A 20,940-nucleotide genomic window follows, 5' to 3' on the forward strand; every position below is an offset into this window, starting at 1 on the left:
TAATAGAGTCAGCCAATTAAAATGGGGACAGCTGAAGTGTCCCAGGAATTCAGAGCAGACATTAGCACAGCCTTAATAAGATGATTTCTATCTGCACCAGCCGGGTATCGTAGGTAACGACAGAAAGGGCCAGAGAGACCGGGGGGGTTGGGTGGGCGGCAGGTTAGGTGCTAAAGTCAAACTTGTGTGTCTGCTTTAGGGATGAAGCAGAGTGGGGTCGGGTGGGAAAAGACAAGAGATCCAAAAAGACAGACAAAAAGCAGGATAATGAAGCCTTGAGAGATAACTCTGTGTTTGTATGCGTGAATGAGTGATTTGGGGAGCAATGCCTCCCCTCAATCTGCAGGCAGATTTGGCTGTCCTGTAACTGCAGTGCAGTCTACCTTCTCTTTGTTTTTCTTTTGTTCTTTCTTTCTCTGCTTCTCTCCTTGTCTCAATGCAGTTCCAAGTAATTCATCAGGGAAATAAGAAATGCGAATTCTGAACTGGTGTTTTTGCTTTCAAAAATAAACACACACAAACACCAAAGAGATGCATGCCATCACAGATGTAGAAACATGAAGGGCTGGTAATATGCCATAAAACCATTTAATGAATTAAAGATGTAACAATATAGCTATACAACAATGGGATACATTCTCAAAGCCATCGGATGATTCAGATAGTGAACACCCCTCATTTTAGGCTGCTTTACACTCATGCATGCTACTGTAATTCCCTGACTCATCAATTCTAAAGGACACACAGCTCATCCTGTCATACACCTCTTTCTCTCTGCAACCACTCTTTCTCTCCTCTTTCAGTGCTAGCTAGTGCTATTCTTAGCAGGGGGATGCAAAGTTCTCCATTACAAACCACTGGACACTGATGTCAACTCTTGCTCTCTGTTGCCCAAATATGTGTGTCTGCGTGCATATCTCTCTAGTGCTAAGCTAGCTTAAACCAGCCTCATCTCACGTGACTCATGCATGGCATTTAATGCATTTTTTTCAATGTGTGTTTATGCACCTCAGCTGATATTACCCATCAAGCCCTTCATCCACGCTCACGTTGTTTTCTCCCTGGAAAACAAACACACAAAGTCGGACAAACTGACAGCATAGTTATGATAATACATCAACCTTTAACATTCTCTCTATTATGTCATTCAGTATTATTTATCTAGTAATGGGATGTCAGTAATGTTTTTTGGAAAGATTTCCAGTGACAATTGTCCACACACACACACTCAAGCACACACACACAGTGGTATTCACAGAATAATCAGCACTGCAGCTATTATTAATGAGAAAGAATCAGGTTATTAATATTTAATCAGTGTCACTGGGGCCACTACCATGAGAGTATGTGTGATCTGTTTGTGTGTTTGTATCCACATATAGAAGAGCCACTATAAGGCAATTTCTTCAAGCACACAGCAAGAACCACTCCATTATAGTAGAAAAGACAGAGGCGAAGACGCATGATTCCCTAAAACAGAGAGGAGGAGAAAGACAGAAATCGCCGGAATCTGATCTTGTTCCTGGTTCTGAAGTTCCTGTCTTCTCCTCCTCTCCCTTCCCTATCAGTTGTTTCTGTTCCGTGCAGGATGAAGAGGCTTAAATGCGAAACAGCAGATATCTCATTACATTGTACTGGATAGGATAGGCCTGGGAGCTTCCTGTGGATGTGTGTGTGTGTGTGTGTGTGTGTGTGTGTGTGTGTGTGTGTGTGGATGTGTGTGTATCTTGTACCAGTGTGAACTCTCCGAAATGAACACTATTGGGGATTGTGACTCTTTGCTCTGTGTCTAGTCCTCCATACCGGCATGCTCTGGTGACAAAGCACAGACACATGCATATAGACACACACACAGATACAAAAACATACACACACATAAGGGCTTTTTCCTCTAACAAATGGGGGGGACAATATGTGGTCTGAATTTGACAGTGTGAATGGTAATGTAAGGACTTATTCATTCATTTCCGAACCGCTTATTCCAATTCAGGGTCGCAGGGAAGCTGGAGCCTATCCCAGCTGGCTTTGGGCGACAGGCAGGGTACACCCTGGACAGCTCGCCAGTCCATCGCAGTGTAAGGACTTAGAAACTGTAAATAATATTAGCTCTTTTTTCTGCCTTTCCTTCTCTCTCATCCCCACAGCCTCTTTCTGTATTTAGGATTAATGAGTATTACTTGCTCTACAGAGCGAGTAGAATGAGACAGGTCTTACTGCCAGTTCCTAGACTGGAGGAGTACAGAGAATATCCCCTTATAATAACCTCTCTTTATTAAATCAAACAGGAGAACACAAGGTGGTTGGCAGGGCGTCTGTGCGTCTGCCAGCAGTTGTCCTCAGATAGCACCATGTTATCTTCTTATTTAGTCATCAGAAAGCTGTTGATTTAAAGTTATTAAATTCATGTTTAATATGTTAGATGGAGAGGATTAGTGTCAAGAATGGGAACATATTATACATGAGTATGACCCCAACACGAGGCATTATAGTTAACTAATGATTAGGTGCACGTTTTACCTTTGTCACAGTGAATCAAAATCATCTCTTCATCAGTCTTTTCTACGAATTCACACAAAAATGTTCAACTTTTATTGGCTAAATATTGCAGAAAACTTGCATTAAGTAGTTCTTCCGTGTGTTGGTCAGTGTCTGAGTTTCTCTAAAGGGGTTCAAGGCACGTGCACTTCCAAAATCTCTCCATTTGGCATGGTCATTTGCACCCAGGCCACATTTTCACTGATGTCATAGACAATATGTTATCATACGTTCTCTGTACATTTTGAGTGTCTGGCTGACTTTCACCTACTCTTTCTGTGTGTGTGTGTGTGTGTGTGTGTGTGTGTGTGTGTGTGTGTGTGTGTGTGTGTGTGTGTGTGTGTGTGTGTGTGTGTGTGTGTGTGTGTGTGTGTGTGTGTTTCTAAGCATAGGAAACCTGGAAGTGTTTCAGTCAAACGACACTGCCAGTGTACTTGTACCCAAACTATGATATATGTCCCATCTTGGAAAAGTTGTTTCAGGCAGCAAAATTCTACATACTTTAAATATGAAGCATTTAATTGTGTCTTCATTACATTTATGTCAAACCTTTTGACTTAATCAGCATTTATTAACAGAAATCATTATACATTTCAGGAGTTTTGTACTTATGATGCCAAAAGCAGTGCAGTTTGATCAGTTTTCAACTTTTTCTCTTTTCTTTTTTCCTCAATCCCCCCACCACACATTATTTCCTTTAGTCATCCAGAGTCTCTTGGCTCTGCTTTATGAGTCCTACCTCCTGCTTGGGAACCAGTGATCTATGCAGAGATTGAACATGACTTTTGGCTCTGGAAACCACGACAGCCTAAAATAACTCCTGCTTCACAACTTCGTTTCAGCCAAAAAAAAAAAAAAAGCATTTTAAGCTATATTCAGCAGAGGTCATCGTGTTAGTGTGGGGCTTTCCAGAATAGGGTTTGCAAAGGGCACACACACATCGCATATTAACGCATATAAAACTAATAAAGCCACATGCTCACTTACTTTTTTATTAATATTAATTAGATGTTGATGGAGAAGAAGTTACACATAGTTACGTTTATAAACTTTGTCATCCTCACATTAAGAAGTCTCATGGTTGCTCCCTTATTTGCCATCTGCCTTTGTGTACAGTGATTTGATTACCTGGGAGCTTCATTAGGATAGAGAGACAGGGGAATCGCAGTGGTAGCTCCCCTATCCTCCCGACTGAGTGTAGAGTTACCTTTGCACGGAAGAAGCTGCATTGATTAGCCATGTGCCCGGGAGGCTGAAAAGGTTGTAGCTTTACCCGGTGCCATCATGATCACCTCTGGGGAACAGAGAACTGGGGAATCTGGATGTGCAGCGATATCCTGTGTATGAACTAGAGCCGGCTTTCCCCAGTGCATCTTTGCATTAAGATCGTATCTGCAGTGGTTTCTGACAAAGCTATGATAACCTGGAGCTTAATATGGGAAGTCTTAGCGGGGATTTTCCAGTAAAGAAGGAAACTGTATGTCAGTCAACGGAAGATGGATCGATGGATGGGTTTGTGCTCAGACGCTGTTCTGAGTTTTGTGTGTGTGGACAGACAGACATGTTGCTGTTTACTCAGCCTGATTTGTGTTTTTCTTCCAGCTTGACTTTAAACTTATTTTTTTTACGTTGTTTTCTTCTCTGCTAATCATAGCTAGCTTGGCAGACGTGCTCTAAATTTTGTCCAGTAGAACCAGTCAGTCTGAACTTTACACAAAAAGCTCATCTTTGTCAGCATTGGCTACTGTTAAACAGCAATAAACAATTATTTTTTCATCATTTTTTACACAAATGTATGCATTACGTTTTTTCTTATGCTGCTGTTTGAGTGAAGCAGGCTCTGTAACAGTGATGAATGTTTTTTGTTTTTTTTTGTTGTTTTTTTTTAATTCTCTCTAATTTATATACACTCTAAAAGAGTATGTTATGAAACACCACCAGTTCAGTAACACCAATACACTGTAGTGTCTTATTAATTCTCTCCAGTCTGGCTCCAACGTTGTGCTACTGAAAAGAACTGTGTTTGTTGGCGGTAAAGCCAATAGTATATTTATACATGCCAAAACACTTTTTTATTTTTATTCTCCCTCTCCTTTTCCAAGTTTGAAGTATGTTTTAGAGCTTCAGGTGTTAATTGTTAAAATCTTCCCTATATTATCTCTGATTTACTACTCTGTTTAGGAGCAGAGTAAGATGGTGTATTACTCTTTTGTAGCCGGGAAAATGTGTTTATTATAATCCTTTGTGATGAGATGATATTGGATGATAAATCCTAATTCAGCCGTCCCATGGCAGGCACATGGGTTCAACTCTGCTGAAGAAAACATTTGCATACATATTGTCTTCCACCTTTACACTATTTCTCTTCCTCTTGCCCACTTGTGCTTAACATCTAACTCTAAATAATAATAACTAATAATACTTTTTTTTTTTTTTACTTTTTAAATCCAGATTAGGAAGTTCTGCTGTTTATTTTCCCCATCTCTAGATGTCTCTAGATACAGTGTTTCAACACCCTTGGAGGAGTTGGGAAAGATCAAGTGCAATGTTCAAGGATGTCAGATTGCTCAAAATTAATTTTTAAATATATATTTAGTGGTCAAAGAAAGAAAAGTAGGGGACGGTGTAAAAGTGCAATTCTTGTTAGTTCTGTAGAAGGTGGATCTGGATCTGGACCAAAATGTTCCATCTCTCCAGGTGTCCTAAGGTTCATCCCAGTAGCTTTGCAGGTTTTAGAAAAAAAATGAAAAAGTTCATATGGAAAAGGAAAATTTAAATGAATTCATGACTCCTTCTGCCTGTTTAGGCCACTTTTTATGCAGATCCAGACAGTTTAATACTTTTCTTAATGGGTTATTGTTTCTTTCATTTTTCTTTGTGTCTTTTACAAAGATACCAGTTATTATTAGACATATAACAGAAATATCAGTATCAACCTAGAAGCTCTCAATTATTACAGGAGCACTCATTGCCATTTCAGTGAGACTAGTGCCAGCGTCTGCTTCTTCTGACAAACTAATTATATAAATGATAAAAGCGAAAACAAGCCATCTCACTTGACTCTTATCTTTTACACCAATGCTTCAGGTGTCACACAGTTTGTCCATGTGAATTTGTTTGTGATTGTACTCAATAGAGCATCTTTTATTTTTTATGTTTGGTTTATTGATGATTACAGAAAGAGGTAACATTCTGATCCTTGGTTGTGACTGAAACCCAAGTTTTCATATTTTTCCATCTTAGCATATAATAACAAAACTGGTTAAGAGAGTTCACTCAGTCAGAGCCCAAATCCCAGCTCCACCCTTTCCTTGTTTCTTTTTCTTTCTGCCTTTTTTTCCTACTTTTATCTTTCCTCTGCCACGTCATCTGCAATCCTTCTCCCATAAACCGCCGCCTCCTCTCCTTCCACTCTGAAAGTGCTCAGGGTGACAGATGTTTGGCTGGCTGGCCTGTCATAATAACTGTGGAGGTGTGTGTCTCAGGTGGTGGCTGCTCTTTGAGTGCTTCACAACCAGGACAGGACAAGACAGGACACTGCCTGGAGCTATGGCTGGGGGAGGAAGGAATGAAGACAGGAGCAGGGAGGACATGAGCAAAGAGTGAAAACAAGAGTTTTATTTTTGGTTGATTCCATAATGCCTTTTACATAAGACCCCAGGAAACACAACAATGACATCTTGGTAAATAAATAGTGACCTCGTATCCAACCCCACAACCAGTCAACAACATGCATGTCAATCCACTGCAGGTCTGATGAGTGCAGCTTAGAATACACAAGAGGAAAGAGGAGGCAGAATCTGCACTAAAATGCTCTTTTACCCTTTCTACTGCAGGACACAAGAACATAAATTGTCAACACACAACCCAAATGTAATGTTATCAAGAGGGTTATATTTGTGCTTGCTTTTCTTTTTTTATTCATATGTTTCCATAAGTGCAATTCTTTATTTAATGTGTGCATTGATTCTTATGAAAGCTACATTCTGAGATAATATATGTAACTATGACTCAAATGTACATGGTGCAAAGAAAGCATACCAGCCAGCAAGGAATTGTAAAAATTACAATTAAATCATAAATTAAATTAAAAGTAAGATTAAAAGTAAGATAAGTTAGAAGTTACTGACCAGATGTCACACATGGGCACATTAGAAAAAAAGTTTTTAACCTGGATTTGAAAGTGTCTCTATCTGGTGAGAGTTTAATCTCCACTGGCAGTTTGTTCCACTTGTTTGCAGCAAAACAGCTAAATGCTGCTTCTCCATGTTTAGTCTGGATTCTGGTCTGGATTAGTTGACCTGAGTCTTTGGATCTAAGAGCTCTGCATGGTTTATATTCTCTGAACATTTCCCAGATCTATTCTGGGCCTAAACTGTTCTGGGATTTGTAAACGATTAGTAAGGTTTTAAAATAAGATGAATAAGTGAAAAACATAAAGACAAGCAGAAATTGTTCTCACTTCCAGCTCCCCACTTGCTCTCTCTGAGTCTTGAGCCCACACTGTCAGTTTAATTCACGAGGTACCAAAAAGCATTATTTATGTGCTTGCGGGGTATAAATAATATAACTTATGATGCTTTGCTGTTGCAATGTAGAAAATATCAGGAAAAGTCAAGTCAAAATAAAGAGTGAATGAATGGATAAGTCTCCAGGTCTGATGATGACAGTGTCCACTGGTGCATTCATCCATCCATCGATTGTCTACACCTGTTTATTACAAGGCAGGGTCATGGGGGGTTGGAGTCTATCCCAGCTGCCATCATCCGAAAGCCAGGGTACACCGTGTTCAGGTCACCAGTCTATCACAGGGCCAGCAAAGAGTGACAAACAACCAATCACTCTGGCACTCACTCCTAGGGAGAATTTAGAAACATTTTGTGGACCCACTCATTTTGAATATCTTTTTGTTGGACCAGTGAAAGCAAGTGGGTCTAAGCAAGAGCTTTAGAAGGACATTTCCTGTCAGCTATTAAGATTACCGCAGTCAGTTTACCAGCTCAGATATGCAGCTGTCAACCTCATTCCTATTCTTCTGTCACCAGTTTGAGTAATTTAGGTCACATGCTCATCTTCATGCAAGTTCAGTCTTCAAACAACCCCACCTAAAAAACTGTAATGTGAATTTCCCAAGGCTGAGAAGCTGCACACCAGTTTTTTTTTCTAGTCCATAGGACTGAACAACTAATGGTTTTTAATCAAAATCAGCATTAATACATTGCAATTAGCACATGGTAAATGCATTTCATTTTCCTGTTACACACGTCTAATCCATGTTTTCAACCTGCGGCGTCCATGGTTTTACAAATCCTTTTGTGGTTGTGTAGAAGCAGAAATGCATTGAAAACCCGCAGGATTACGGCTCTAATATGAATGGAATGAGTAACCGTGTTTGAGATAATTATGACACATCTACACAGAATTAAACAGCCAGCCTGAGTTTCGCTCACGTCATTCGACTGCAGGAGGGGTGTCAGTGCTCCAAGAGGGCCACAATCCTACAGGTTTTCCATGTATTCCTGCTCCAACACACCTGACTCAAACTAATCACTCATTGTGCAGGACTCCATTGGCTGTTGGATCCATTTAATGGAACAGATTGTTGGAGCAGGGTTACGTTGACAGACGTTGCAAAAGATAAACAGGGCAGCTGCCCTTGAAGACAGACTTTGGGCACCCTTAGACGAAAGGATCTTTCAATCTTTTATTTAATTTATGATGAATAGTACAATAATTTGATTCTAACTATGGTACACACACTGACCTGGTTCTAAAGGGTCAGTGTGTGCTCGAGGTGGCAGTGACTCGGGTGGTAATGCAGGTCATTCAGAGACAGGAAGATTGGTGAGTGAGATGTTTCACCCTCCTTGCTTCCAGTGTTGAAATCTCTCAGTGGAGAGGCCATTGGTGTGGATTGGCTCCCACGTTTCCATCACGCTGCCCCAGGGGCATGGTGACTACATGTTATATAACATTAGCACCATGAATGTTGAGTGAATAAATAATGGATTCATTGTCAAGTACTTTGAATGCCTTAAAAAGCATTACAGCGATTTAATCCAACTAAGTGACAACAGATTTTTTAAATTTGTTAATACAGACCAAGCTGGGCTTGAGGAAATATTCAACTAACATTTTTCAGAAAATGATGTCACGCTGTCTTAGCTGAAAGTGTTAATGAGCAAAGGTGTTGTTTCTGAACAATTTGCTTATTTTTTAAGGTGATAGTATTTTATTCACAGCATGCTGAACTGCTTCGTCAAGTGACAAAAATATTAAATATAATAAGTTTTAAATATCTACACTATTTTTTAAACAATTTATCTCACAGCTCAAATGGTTTCAAATAGTAAAATAGTTTTTGTATTTGGGCGATGTTCTGTGCTCCAGATCAAAACACCAAAAGCCAAATAAATTAAGTAAAAACTGAGCCTAAAGGGACCAAATGTTCACCAAAGAAATCATTTCAGTTACCCAGATGGTGCGTTAAAAAGCTTGTGTTGTCTTGTTATATTGTTTTCAGTCAGTAAAACATCAACATGTGGAATAAACATGAACCAAAATGCTAAAATACTAAAAGAAAGATTGTGTGTCCAGAACATTTACTAGTTAAAGCTCATTTCACACGTTATAGCTCTAATGTTTAGGAGATTGTGTAAATATAGCAGAGAATGAATGACAGATATTAGCAGATAAGGTGACAGAAAGAGTTGCAAGTTTGGGAAAAGAGGTGGCAAGGGGGCTGCAAAGCCTTCAGCCAGCAGGAGGTTGTGTCTGGTGAGATTTATTGCTCCTCTAAGATGGACCTTGTGCCTCACTGTCAGCATTTATCTCATTCTTCACAGTTCTGCCTGCATTTTCCTAAAGCAGACATGCATGCAGTCAATAAATATAGACATTCGAACGCTTTCACTTTCCAAAAGTGAAGTTCTAATTCAAAATAGTGCATCCATTTATCTATTCATCAATTTTTCTACTTATCCAAAGATTCAAGGAATGAATTGGTTCAAAATGTAGACTCAGACCTGGATGAAACTCACACTGTTTCTTCTGAATCTAAGGTTCAACAAGCAGCAGGGGCTTCCTTTTTAACACCGTGGAGTAAACTTTCCCAGTGAGGCTGAGAAATATGATTCGTTCTGAAAGTCAATTTTGATTTAGTTTCAATTAATTGCCCAGCCCTAATACCAAGTTCACATTTGAGATCTTCTGCTCCAATATCGTGTTTGTTATGGACTGTATGTGATTGGCACAACAACAGAACATCACACAGATTCAGATCCGAAAGGCTATCACACACTTCCAGGTTACTACATTATTGCCCACATTGGCACTGAAGTCACACAGGAGACTTCAAGAAAGCTGGGTTCCCTGAACTGCTGCTGGGTTCATAAGTACAAACAGCACTCGGATACTTCCCTCTAACAATTCAACCTCTATGCTTATTGGAGAGGACTCCAGCACCAAGGTATTTAGCCTTTATAGTATCCCCATACCTGTCTGATGCCTCTTCCCCCAAGCAACTCTGGGTAGAAGCGTCGAGCTCTGTGAGTGTAAATTTATCAAATCAGTAATTTAGGATCCTTCCCTGTTTATGTTACATTCTGCATTTCAATAGTCATTTTGTGATGCTGGGAATTGGCACAACCAGGCTCCCGCCTTCACCTGCCACCCAGCTCACTCTTGATTCACCTCCAAGTGATGAGCCCACAGTGGTGGTGTCCTGTTGTTGTGCCACGGGAGCCAAGGTCACTTCGTTGCTGCATGCATTTCTTGCTTTCTTGTTGGTAATAACTTCTGACGTGAAGACTGTTGTGCTAAAGCACGGAGGCAAAGCCTTAACATGATAGAAAGTAAGCCATTTTTGCAATATATAAACATTTAATTTGAACAAACTCTATTTATTTGTTTAACACTATTTATACAGCTGTTCCTAATAAGACCCAAAGTGTTATTTTCAAGAGAGACTTATCAGTGGCCTAAAGAGTTTTAAGTCTGAAGATATTAATAATCTTCCATTTTTCAATATTTTCAAACTGACGTTTAGCGACAAGGAAAAAATGTGACAGCTAAATAGATGCATGTTGACTCGAATGTGATCATTTAGATGCTAAGGCTCTAAGTGTTTCTCACAACTGTCCTGCCATAAGTTGAGGTCTTTTTCCTCCCTCTTGATTTCATAAGAGACCTTTATAAATGTCCTGAGACTGATATATAGGCATACACCCAGACGGGCAGGTGGACAGGCTAGTTTTAGACTGTGAGACCTGCAGTAAGCCTTATATCAGCATGGCTTTACTGTCTTATTGAACAATAAGGCTCTAAAATTTACACTGAGCTCCTCAGATCCAACCATAGAGTGAGCGAAAGAAGTTGGGGGGGGGGCATGGCTGATCTTTCCCAGCTATATTTCCTCTGTGGATGGCAATGATTAGATTGTGGCGTTTTGAGCTATGTTCATCACGGTCACATGGGGTGTCAGTCTGTGCCATAATTAGTGGCATTCATTCAACTTGTGAGAAATCTTCTCATTCATTTATGGCTCACTTAAAACATAATGTGCAATCATGACTGTGAATTCCCTCAGTTTTAAACTGCAATAAAGCTTATTTAATTTGGTGGCCTTCCTTTATGAAAGCGTAGGTAACTGCATACATTACAGACTTTATGGAGGAATAGCTCAGCTTGACTAATGAAACTGTGGTACAGCAGGTCACGGGGGAATCGATGTGCACCACATCACCTCCCTAGCAGCCAACAGCCCTGTGTGCTTCTGACAGACAGACAGTTATGTAAGAAGGGAATGTTAAAGGTTGCCTCGTCTCCTGAACCATTAGAAATCCACACAGACACACCGAGCAGCCGTACAGCTAGGTGGCCCGCTCACCTGCTGATTAAAAAAGCTCCTTCATGCAATAATAAAAATGGCCCTCTACCTTACTTCAGGGACCACAGATGAAATGCAACAGTCTTAATATTATGGATATTTGGACATGGAAATAACAGCCAAGGCTGGACCGCTCAAAACATCTAATCAGCATTATAGAAACTCCCAGATGAAAATAAACAGCCCTAACCTAAAGCGGTTATTGATAAATAGGCCAAGTTCAGTGCTTGATGTATGAATAATTATTATGGTCTTTAGGGAGCTGTCCATGTAAAATTAGATTGCTGATTGCCAACCTAAATAATTAACAACCATGTTATTATGGGGACCACAGTTCACAATATGATCCATACTCAGTAACCTTTACAGCTGTCATATGGCGGCTTAGAAATAATGAGCATTCATTATGGGGACGTTGTGCTGGACAGCATGGCATGTTGCTACCTGCCCAGATGCTAGTGGCAGCATTAACAATCCTCTGTCCGAGCTCCTCATTGCCTCGGCAACTCATAAAGCTGTCACTGAGGAAATGAAATGTTCTGCGAGGCAGTAGACGCATGTGTCTGAAATGTGTGAGTGTGTCTATCTGCTCCTTAAGTACAGCCTGAAGCTCAGGTAATGGCTAATGAGTTCACCATCTTTTCTTCACTTACAAATAAGCATGAACAATTACTAAATCACAGATTTGACTTAGTAACTGGAGAAAAGGGTGAGTTTTATATGTTGCAACAAATTTTGATGTAATTCTTGGATGAAAACCAAAACCTGTTTTCCCTGAGATAATCAGCCTGGCTCCAGATAACCAAGGCTCCCAAACTTCAAGACTTGTAAAACTAAATAAGGTCATTAGATATACATCTTCTGCAAATCAGCAGTCCCTTTCACTCATCCGTGCAAGTTAATTTGGTCAATCATTGTAAAGTCGTTTAAGACATTACAATAAACTCAGCTGGAAGGAAGTTTTAGCTTGATGTGCCTCCAGCTATACTGGAATGGGAATGTTTTTCTAGCTTTTCAAGATAAACAAAGTGGCTTTGCAAGGCCAAGGTATGTGCTGTAGCCTATACTTCCTATTTGTGCAAGATTGCTAAGAATACTGAGTGAAGTGTAACAAAAGAAACAATAGATTTCTCTTTTTCCTGCACAACATATTTTCACCACACTACATAAAAACACCAACTCATACAGACTAAGAAAAATAACTTGCGAATGAACTGATTGAGGTGCTTCAGAGGGCTTAGATTCTACTTAAAAGTTCTTTTGTCCATGGAGCAGCTGATTCCTCTCCAGCGTCTCTCGCAGGGCTGCAAGGTTTTATTCTAGGCCTCTTCTTTTCTCCCTGTACTTACTTCACTTCGAATCAATTATATTTTCCAATTTATCATCCACGAAATAGGAAAATATATTCTGCTAATCAGTTACATGAATGCATTGCAGAAATAAGACAGGGATGTCTATTCAATTTTACATTTTAATAATAAAAAGAGGTTGGTGAAAAAGTTTGGGCTTATTGATATCTCCAAAGTTTATGTTGACTTTAGTCATTAAATCAGCATTTTACACCTGCAGCAACAAACCTGTATGCTTGGACAGTAATCTTAACACAGAGGTGATATCCTGTTTTTATTATTAATGACTGAGATAACTGACTTTATTTACATCTTTGTAAAATTTGAATCCATATTTTTATCATAACACTTTTAGATTATTTCAGTGCACTTGGGCTTAGTCAGGCATCAAGTGCTGGACTACAGTCAGTTCTGAATGTTGCTGTTCAGCAAAACATAAAAGTAGAGCACATTACTGGCCTCCTTTACTTCATTCTTTATTTTTTGTTTTTAAATGTCTTTATGGCCTTCCTTCACAACATCTGTCAGTTTCTGCCATACACTCCTTTCAGATACTGTTAGTTGTCCCTGAGACAAAGAGGAAATTTAGAGCTGACTTTGAAATAAGTTACTTTGTATGTTAGACTCACTTATCTAACAAGTCTTAAGACACAATTTCCCTGATTGGCTTTAAACACACTTTTATGTGTTAGCCTTTATTGTTATTTTCATATCCTTTTATTTTGTTCTTTATTGTTTTAATTTTTCACTTTAGTCTACAGCATTTTGGCCAACTGTGTCGTGTTTTTAACCCTACAGAGCCCAATATGACACATTTGACACATACAGTTTCTGAAACAATTTTTAAAACTTTGCCCAAAATTGTGTTGAACACAATCTGATACTTGTCTTCTGCCCCTTATTTTGACAAATTATATGGTAATAAATAGTATATATAGTTAATTTCCATCCATATAATGATTTCCTTTTACGTTCATTTAATATGGATTCACTGTTAGATACAACGATAATCTACAGTGTCTTGGCTATATGGTGATGTTTGTTGCATATTGATATCTTATTTTGCTCTCTTGTTGTAAATAAAATGCAGCAATTCACTATTTTTTCCTGTTCTGGATTATGGTATCCAGAATTTTGTTTTTTTGTTTTGGTTCCATATATCCATATTTGATATCCTAAGAAACCTGTTGGGAACTTATTTATTTTGTGGCCAAGAACCTTGATCATTTATCGTGGTGTTAAATGCATATAAATGAAAATGGCCTTATTTTACAATGATAAAGATTCCTTCTAAAAACAGTCCTGTATTCAGATAGTGATCCGCATCACTCCCAAAATTTAAGGGAATCTAAGTTAGACTGAATCCCATTCTTAGAGGAAAAAAATGTAAGAAATTCATCCCATAGTTTTTGGTAAAACTGCTGACAAACAAACAGACAGACAGACAAATGCTGTCAAAAACACAACTTCCCCCACCTTTTTGGCAGAGGTAACTACGGCAAAAGTGCTTCCACATCAAGAAAAAAAAAAAAAAAGACTATCTTCATCTGGGTCCAGCATCTCTTTCGGTGTTGAATAGAAAGAAGAGGCTGCAAATGTCTAATAAGGCTTTTTTTTTTTTTAGCCAGTTTGCATATTTCTGCTGATTCAACTACTTTGAAATAGTACTTGGGTACTGCACCATATAATGGGAAAACACTATTTAGTGTCTAATTTAAAAGATTTTGAGATTAGCTAAACAAATGTCAGCTAAAGCCTCACCCTCTTCAGCAACCTCTTAACATTATTTTATTCAGTTATGACGTGTACTGTATATAAATTATGGCATCGAACCAAGTAATATCTGTCACCACTTTTATAGAAACGCAGGCATGCTTATTTAGACTGACTTGCACACATTCAAATCCCATCATTAGGAATTTAAGTAAAAAAAAAAAAATTTAAAAAAAAAAACTTATCATAATTTAACATAAATAGCCATTTTCAAAGACAATTGATTTTTTTTATATATAATAATGATTTTATTTTTCCTTACTGCTATACACATAAAATGCCACAAAATAGTCAGAGAGATAAATTTCACAAGTAATTTTTGTTTCTTAGTTAAATAAAGTTTGGATTTGTACAAAATACTCTATTACATAAATCTGCATTCATTTGAGTCTGTCTTGCAGACACCTGACTTTTTGTTGGCTTCTGGGGGTCAATGGCACATAGCTGGCACTCAGAGTCACCATCATAGGTCAGAGTTGGTCGTCCTGCCCCTCCTGACTGCCTCACCTTAAACCAAGCCCACCACTTGGTAGTAAAGTGTTGCTTGACCTGAATTATCATCACCATTCTCTCCCTCTCTTGTTAGTCTATACTTATTCTCTCAATCCCCTCCTTCCCTCCCTCCTAGTATTCCGCGAGCAGCCAGACATTCTTGACATTTTGCAAAGGTTGAAAGACAAAGAACCTTTGTCTCCTAATAAGGGCACACTCCATACCCCACCTGAATGAAAACACTGGGCCGAGTAAGAGCAGTGTGAGTGAGGAGGTGTGTGTATAGGGGCAGATGTTTGTGTGCGACGGTCAGGGGGATACAAGGAAAGAGCACCTAGAATGAGTGGGTAGGAAAAAGAGATGAAAGGAAAGTTGCAGGTAAAGAAGGATGATGGAGAGTTGTGCATGTGGGAGTAGGAGGTTTTAGTCTAAAAGTAGCATCTTTAACAGAAAAATGTTAAAATTATTAATTATCTGTTCCTTATAAAGGACTAGCAGCCTGTCCGGGGTGTACCCTACCTCTTACTGTTTAGCGGGTAAGGATCCAGGTCCAACGCGACCCTGAATTGGAATAAGAATAAATTAACGAATGTTTCTTCTATATGAGCTGATAATATCAGTTTCATATAATGAGCTAATGTAAGTTATTGTGGTGAGAAGCAAAGCAGTAAACCCTGATACTCCCCCGCCCCCACCCAGTTACACAGGCCGACTTGGATGCTCTTGAAGATGGCAATATTCTCCATCACTGCAGGAGCTTGAAGCAGAACTCAAAACACCCAAGGTCTTTCTGGTCTCCTCTCATCTCACTCCCTCATCCATCAAACCCCTCATCTCTGCCTCTCACCTCCTTCAATCTCTCCTGCTCCTTGTTCCTCCAGTTTTCTCTGTAAAAGTAGCTCCAAAAGAGCTGAAGCAAGAAAAGAATAGAAGGTCTAAGCAAGAAAATAGGGATGTTTTCTACTGTTAGACCTTTGTTTTTGATCAAACGTTGATCATCCCCAACTTTTGTCTTCTACAGTTTTGGTCTTGCGTTATGCAATGTTGCTGTATTGTCTGATTAAAATGTTTTCAAGTTAACGAGTTAAGTGTGAACACATTGCTCTTTGTTTTGTCTTTCTATTGCATAAGTAGGAGATAAAAATATCTGGACCTGCATTTGGAGGCATATGGGGTGGTTATGACATCGGGCTCGTTAAAGGCAGCTATTACTAAGAAAAACCTGAGGTTGTTGTGAAGTGAACTGCCTGAAATACAGAATCCTCTCCTAACAAGGAGAGGAAAGACTCACAGTCTGTGCTGTGAAAGAGACAAAAGTCTTGCTGAAAAGTCTTAAATGTATTCTTTCTCCATATCATTCTCTCTTTTTGCTCCCACCACCTATTTTCCTGTCTGTGCTGGTATTCTGTCACTCACTGCAATGTGAGGAGATTTGAGATAATAGTCAGACTATTGCAATAATTCTTCTTGCAGCTCCAGAGCCAATGCTAACCACGTGTTTGTTGTTGTACCCATGAGCCTGTTGTCGTGGAAACGTTGCATAAGAGGGAGTGGGAAAGCGGGACGCCCCTTGCTGATTGGGAGACAAGGTGGCAGGTCTCTCTTTCTCTTCCATGCATCCTCATCTTGCATCTTGTTATTTTTTTCATCCACTCAACACAGAGTCCGAGTCGACTCCGCATGCAAACACCTCCAAGTAAATTCCACGGTCAGAAACGACACGTTTAGTCGGTCCCACGCCTGTGCTTCAACTAAATTAAAGCTCCTGTTGGATGTGTGATTTATAGCCCAATCGGAAATGTTTGTCCACACTCTGTTCACACACTAACACTTACAAATGCACTTACACACTTAGAGCTGTGTTTGTGTGTCATCTTTGGATGTGGGAAGCGTTAAAGTCAGTCAGTGCAATGCTATGTTGATTCCAGAGGGGCCACATGTTTAAGACTGCGTGACGTGGCCTGCCATGCCTCATATATGAGGAATAGCATGTTAGGGAAGGACGGCCTCGGCTCAGGAGATGCCACAATTAATCCTCTGTATCTTTACTGACTGCAGCTCATTGCCTCATTTGACATGGAAAACAAAACCTAATACAAAATCCAGAATTATTGCTCATCAGAAATAAAAGTTTAAATGAAACAAAAGAAACATGAAGTGCTGATATATTATCCAGACAATCAACCACCGCTTTAAAAATGCCTAATTTCTGAAAGAATAACCTTAAATTGAGTTTTTTGTGCAACCTGCATTTTTCAAGTATAAACAAGCCAAGAAAAGAGTAGGGTGGGCAGCCCCTGTGTGAGAGAGCTGTCTTAATCCATGTGTTTAGCAAGCACCATCTGTTCCTTTTTATTCAGATGGGAGTAGAAATATTTGGTTGATTAGGAGAGGATCTGTGAAGGATAGCTGCACCGTTACCAACGGTTACAAGGGACACACATGCTTGATTCTCTCAACTGGTGTCTTGAAAAGCAAACAGCATACAAAGACAGCAAAATGCGCTCATATGAGTATACATGTGTGTATCTTATGTACATAACAGTGAAACAGTTTTAGTTTACACAACAGTGTAAGTTACAGACAGGAAATGTCTGCTGATAGCACAGTAGATCCCAATATTTTCTGTTCTCTGCATTTTGTAAAGTTATCAGTTCTAATGTGAGGATTATTCTAAAGGTCTTATTTTGTAGAGAGTGGACTTTTCTATATAAATGTAGATGCTATTCAAATATAGCATTGTTACATTCAAAAATGTAACAATAAGCTGCGTTCATGAGATGAAATAAAAAGTATGTGATTAATCCCTAGGGGAAATTATAACGTTGTAATGGTTGTTTTGTCTGTCAGTTTGTTTTTAAACTTTTTTTTTTTATAAATAATTGTCTGTTATATTGTCCCAGACGGCGGTGGCTGTTTGCCAGAATTACTTCCTTTATCTTTCTGTCTTGGTGCTACATGAAGAAACTTCTGACTGAACACAACCTACCATGTTGTATATAGCAAGGCTGTTTAGCAGTGATCCACTGTTAATGCAACAAGAGCCGCACTCAGTATGCTAAGACAAGAGGAGTGCCGCCATCCTCCATAAAAAGCATTCCCACGCTACGTATCCTGCTATGTTGCCAAATCAGTAACATTCAGCTTTTTAGCAAGGAATCGTTATCCTAAATATTGCATGGAGTAATGGCATTCTTATGCAACAGTATATGGTGAAAATACAAGAATGCCTCCAGAATGTGGGTGTTTCTTTTTCAATATATATACGGAGCTGCTGACAGACTAGCTCTTTGGTGGAGTTCGGTGCACCTGAAATCCGCCAAAACTGGCAACTCTGACGAGGTCAGTTAGGGCCGTTACGACAGCAAAGTTTTTGCAAGCAGCTTGCAGCTCTTGTTTGTGGAGAGAACTGCACCGTTGAGGGTCATTATGACTTGTTTAGATAGCATTTTCAGAAAGCCAGAGGCTGCTTCACGAGCAGCAAGTCAAGAGTCAGTGAGCCGCATGCAGCTTGCGAGCCGCGCAATGAGGAACACTGGTGTAAAGAGTTGTCCATTATGTTCAGCAACTCCTGCAGCAATCTCCTCTAGACATTCAGTTCTAGATGTAGATGTATAGAAGTCCCCATCACAGGACCATAACTTCTGGATCACGAGTCTTGAAAGAAAACTCACTGCTAACAGTTTCATGTCCTGCCTGCAGATCTTTTTCCTTACTGTATCACATCCGGTTGCTAAGAACTGCAATTCTGACTCCTCTTAACTTTTCACTAACTTTGTAATCTGTTCAAATAGCCTTTACAGGTGGCATAGACAAATTTGAGTCCAGGATATTTTCCTGCAGCCATGTTTCATGGAAGCATATAATACTGCATTCCCTGTATACCTTCATGCCCTTGTTAGTGTTATGGGTTAGCACTTTTTAAACCACCTCAGCAATTTTCTCAGAAGCTGAAGAAATAAAGAAAGTTGTCTATTCAAAAAACTGACATAATCCACCCATGTAATTATTAGTAACTCCACTGCTCCACTGCATTTAAAACATTTTAAATACAACTCCAGAAAATGAAAACACATTTGGTATCATAACTTACTTCAGATTTATTAGGGATCAGAATTCAGTACGTCACTGGCTTGTTTATCAGCAGCTACAGAACATATGTGGAGGTTTTAATGTCCTTTTTTTTGTCTCCCATGAATGAGTTAATTTTACTTTCTCCCTGCAGGTGCTGATCTTGGTGGCCTGATGGACTTGGAGTCTCTGTACCGGGGTGTGGAACAGAGCATCAACCACACAAGAGCTGGCCGAGTGCGCAGGCAGAGCCTAGACAGAGCCTATAACATTGAGGTGCTGCTAGGCGTCGATGACTCTGTGGTCCAGTTTCATGGGAAGGAACATGTACAAAAATACCTGCTGACACTCATGAACATTGTAAGTGTCTACTGCTCATAGGAAAACATCGCAAACATGACACGACACAGTCAGAAGTACGTATGAATAAGTGGCAAACAGACTTAAGACTTTGGCATCATTTGAGGAAATTTGTATGAGCGTCCAGTGTGTCTCGACACACATCACACACAAGTTCCCAGACACCTAAAACCTATGCTAATTCTTTTGTTTTAAATAAAGTGATTAAATGAGGAAATTATTCTATTTGAGTTGAATGGAAAGTCACAGAGAGGTCAAAGAAAGCTGCTAACACACACACATACAAAGATGCACACCAGTTGAATGAGGATTCAATTCCCTTCCTACATGTTTTCATCCAGCAATCAGCCGCAGGTAATCCTTTCTTCTCTATCTGAATATGATGAGATTTCATTTGTGGATAAGTGTGTGTGTAAGGTGAGCCCTCTGCGCTGAAGGGGTTCCTACATATCATTTCATCAGGCTTTGTGTCATGTCATCTTTCATTGTGTGTGTGAGTGTGTGTGTGTGTGTGTGTGTGTGTGTGTGTGTGTGTGTGTGGGAGAAAGATACAAAAACAGCAGGTAGTACGCTCTGGGCCACAACAATGCTTAGCACTGACATTCCCGGGGGTTGTTACAGGTGTGTGTGTGCACAAGCTCTTGTGTTGGTGTGACTCTGCAGCCTTTAATCTTTGCAAATTAAACCTGTGGTGAGAGTGGGTTTTGCATGAAACCTGTATGTGTGTGACCGTCTGTTTGTGTGTGTGTGTGCTGATGTTTGCTTTTGCTTGTATTGCGACCCACAGAGCAAGAAACTAACCTCCGACTGTTAAGCAGGTGCAAGCACAGAGCAGCAAATCCTAACACACGTCTTTGTCTCAGTTCGCCGCTTGACAAAGAACAAGCGCTGCTGTGCCGTGCTCCCTTCCTCCCCTTTTAGATATTTGTTAGACAATATAGGAAAAGGGAATGCGCAGCCCTGTCGCAGTATCCTTTAATCTGTGGGGAAAAAATCCAAAGAAAGAGAAAGGAGTATTTTAAAACTGTGAATTCAGAATAAATTACTGACAGCCAGATAAACAGAAATAAATAAATAAGGGTTTCCTCCCACGCATGGCATCTGGGCGACTTTCTTCTTGAAAGTTTGCTTTGCTCACTTCAGGATGGGTGTGCGATGTTTGATTCTCTCTCTCTCTCTCTCTCTCTCTCTCTCACTCTCAGCAGCGCTCTCTTCCTTGCAATGCTACTCTTCCCTAACTTGGGTGGTCTATAGCAACAAATCATCAGTGATGTCAAAAAACTTTCTAGTTTCTAGTGCTGCAAGTATAATGTGTGTGAAATGGATGACTTTATTCTCTATATAGTAACCAGGAACTCAGGGAAAAGGTACGAGCGTTTTACATGTCTGCAAACAAATAGATATGAATAATCTCAATGCTTTTTAACCTAAAAACCCTGTCTCACTTCCACCTCACTGCAAACGGATTAAATA

At 39.7% G+C, this 20,940-nt stretch overlaps 1 protein-coding gene across 1 annotated transcript in view; it reads left to right on the forward strand.

Annotated features, from left to right (window-relative positions):
* Positions 1-20,940, forward strand: part of LOC306763370 (A disintegrin and metalloproteinase with thrombospondin motifs 2-like) — a gene marked incomplete at both ends in the record, with an annotated part of 142,533 nt that overhangs the window by 81,768 nt on the left and 39,825 nt on the right. Inside the window, one exon of the mRNA XM_079250156.1 lies at positions 19,262-19,467. Coding sequence (XP_079106282.1) covers positions 19,262-19,467 — 206 coding nt within the window. The remainder of the gene's footprint in view (positions 1-19,261; positions 19,468-20,940) is intronic.

Source organism: Telmatherina bonti, assembly GCF_933228915.1.
Source record: "Telmatherina bonti genome assembly, chromosome: 12".
Lineage (NCBI taxonomy): Eukaryota > Metazoa > Chordata > Actinopteri > Atheriniformes > Telmatherinidae > Telmatherina > Telmatherina bonti.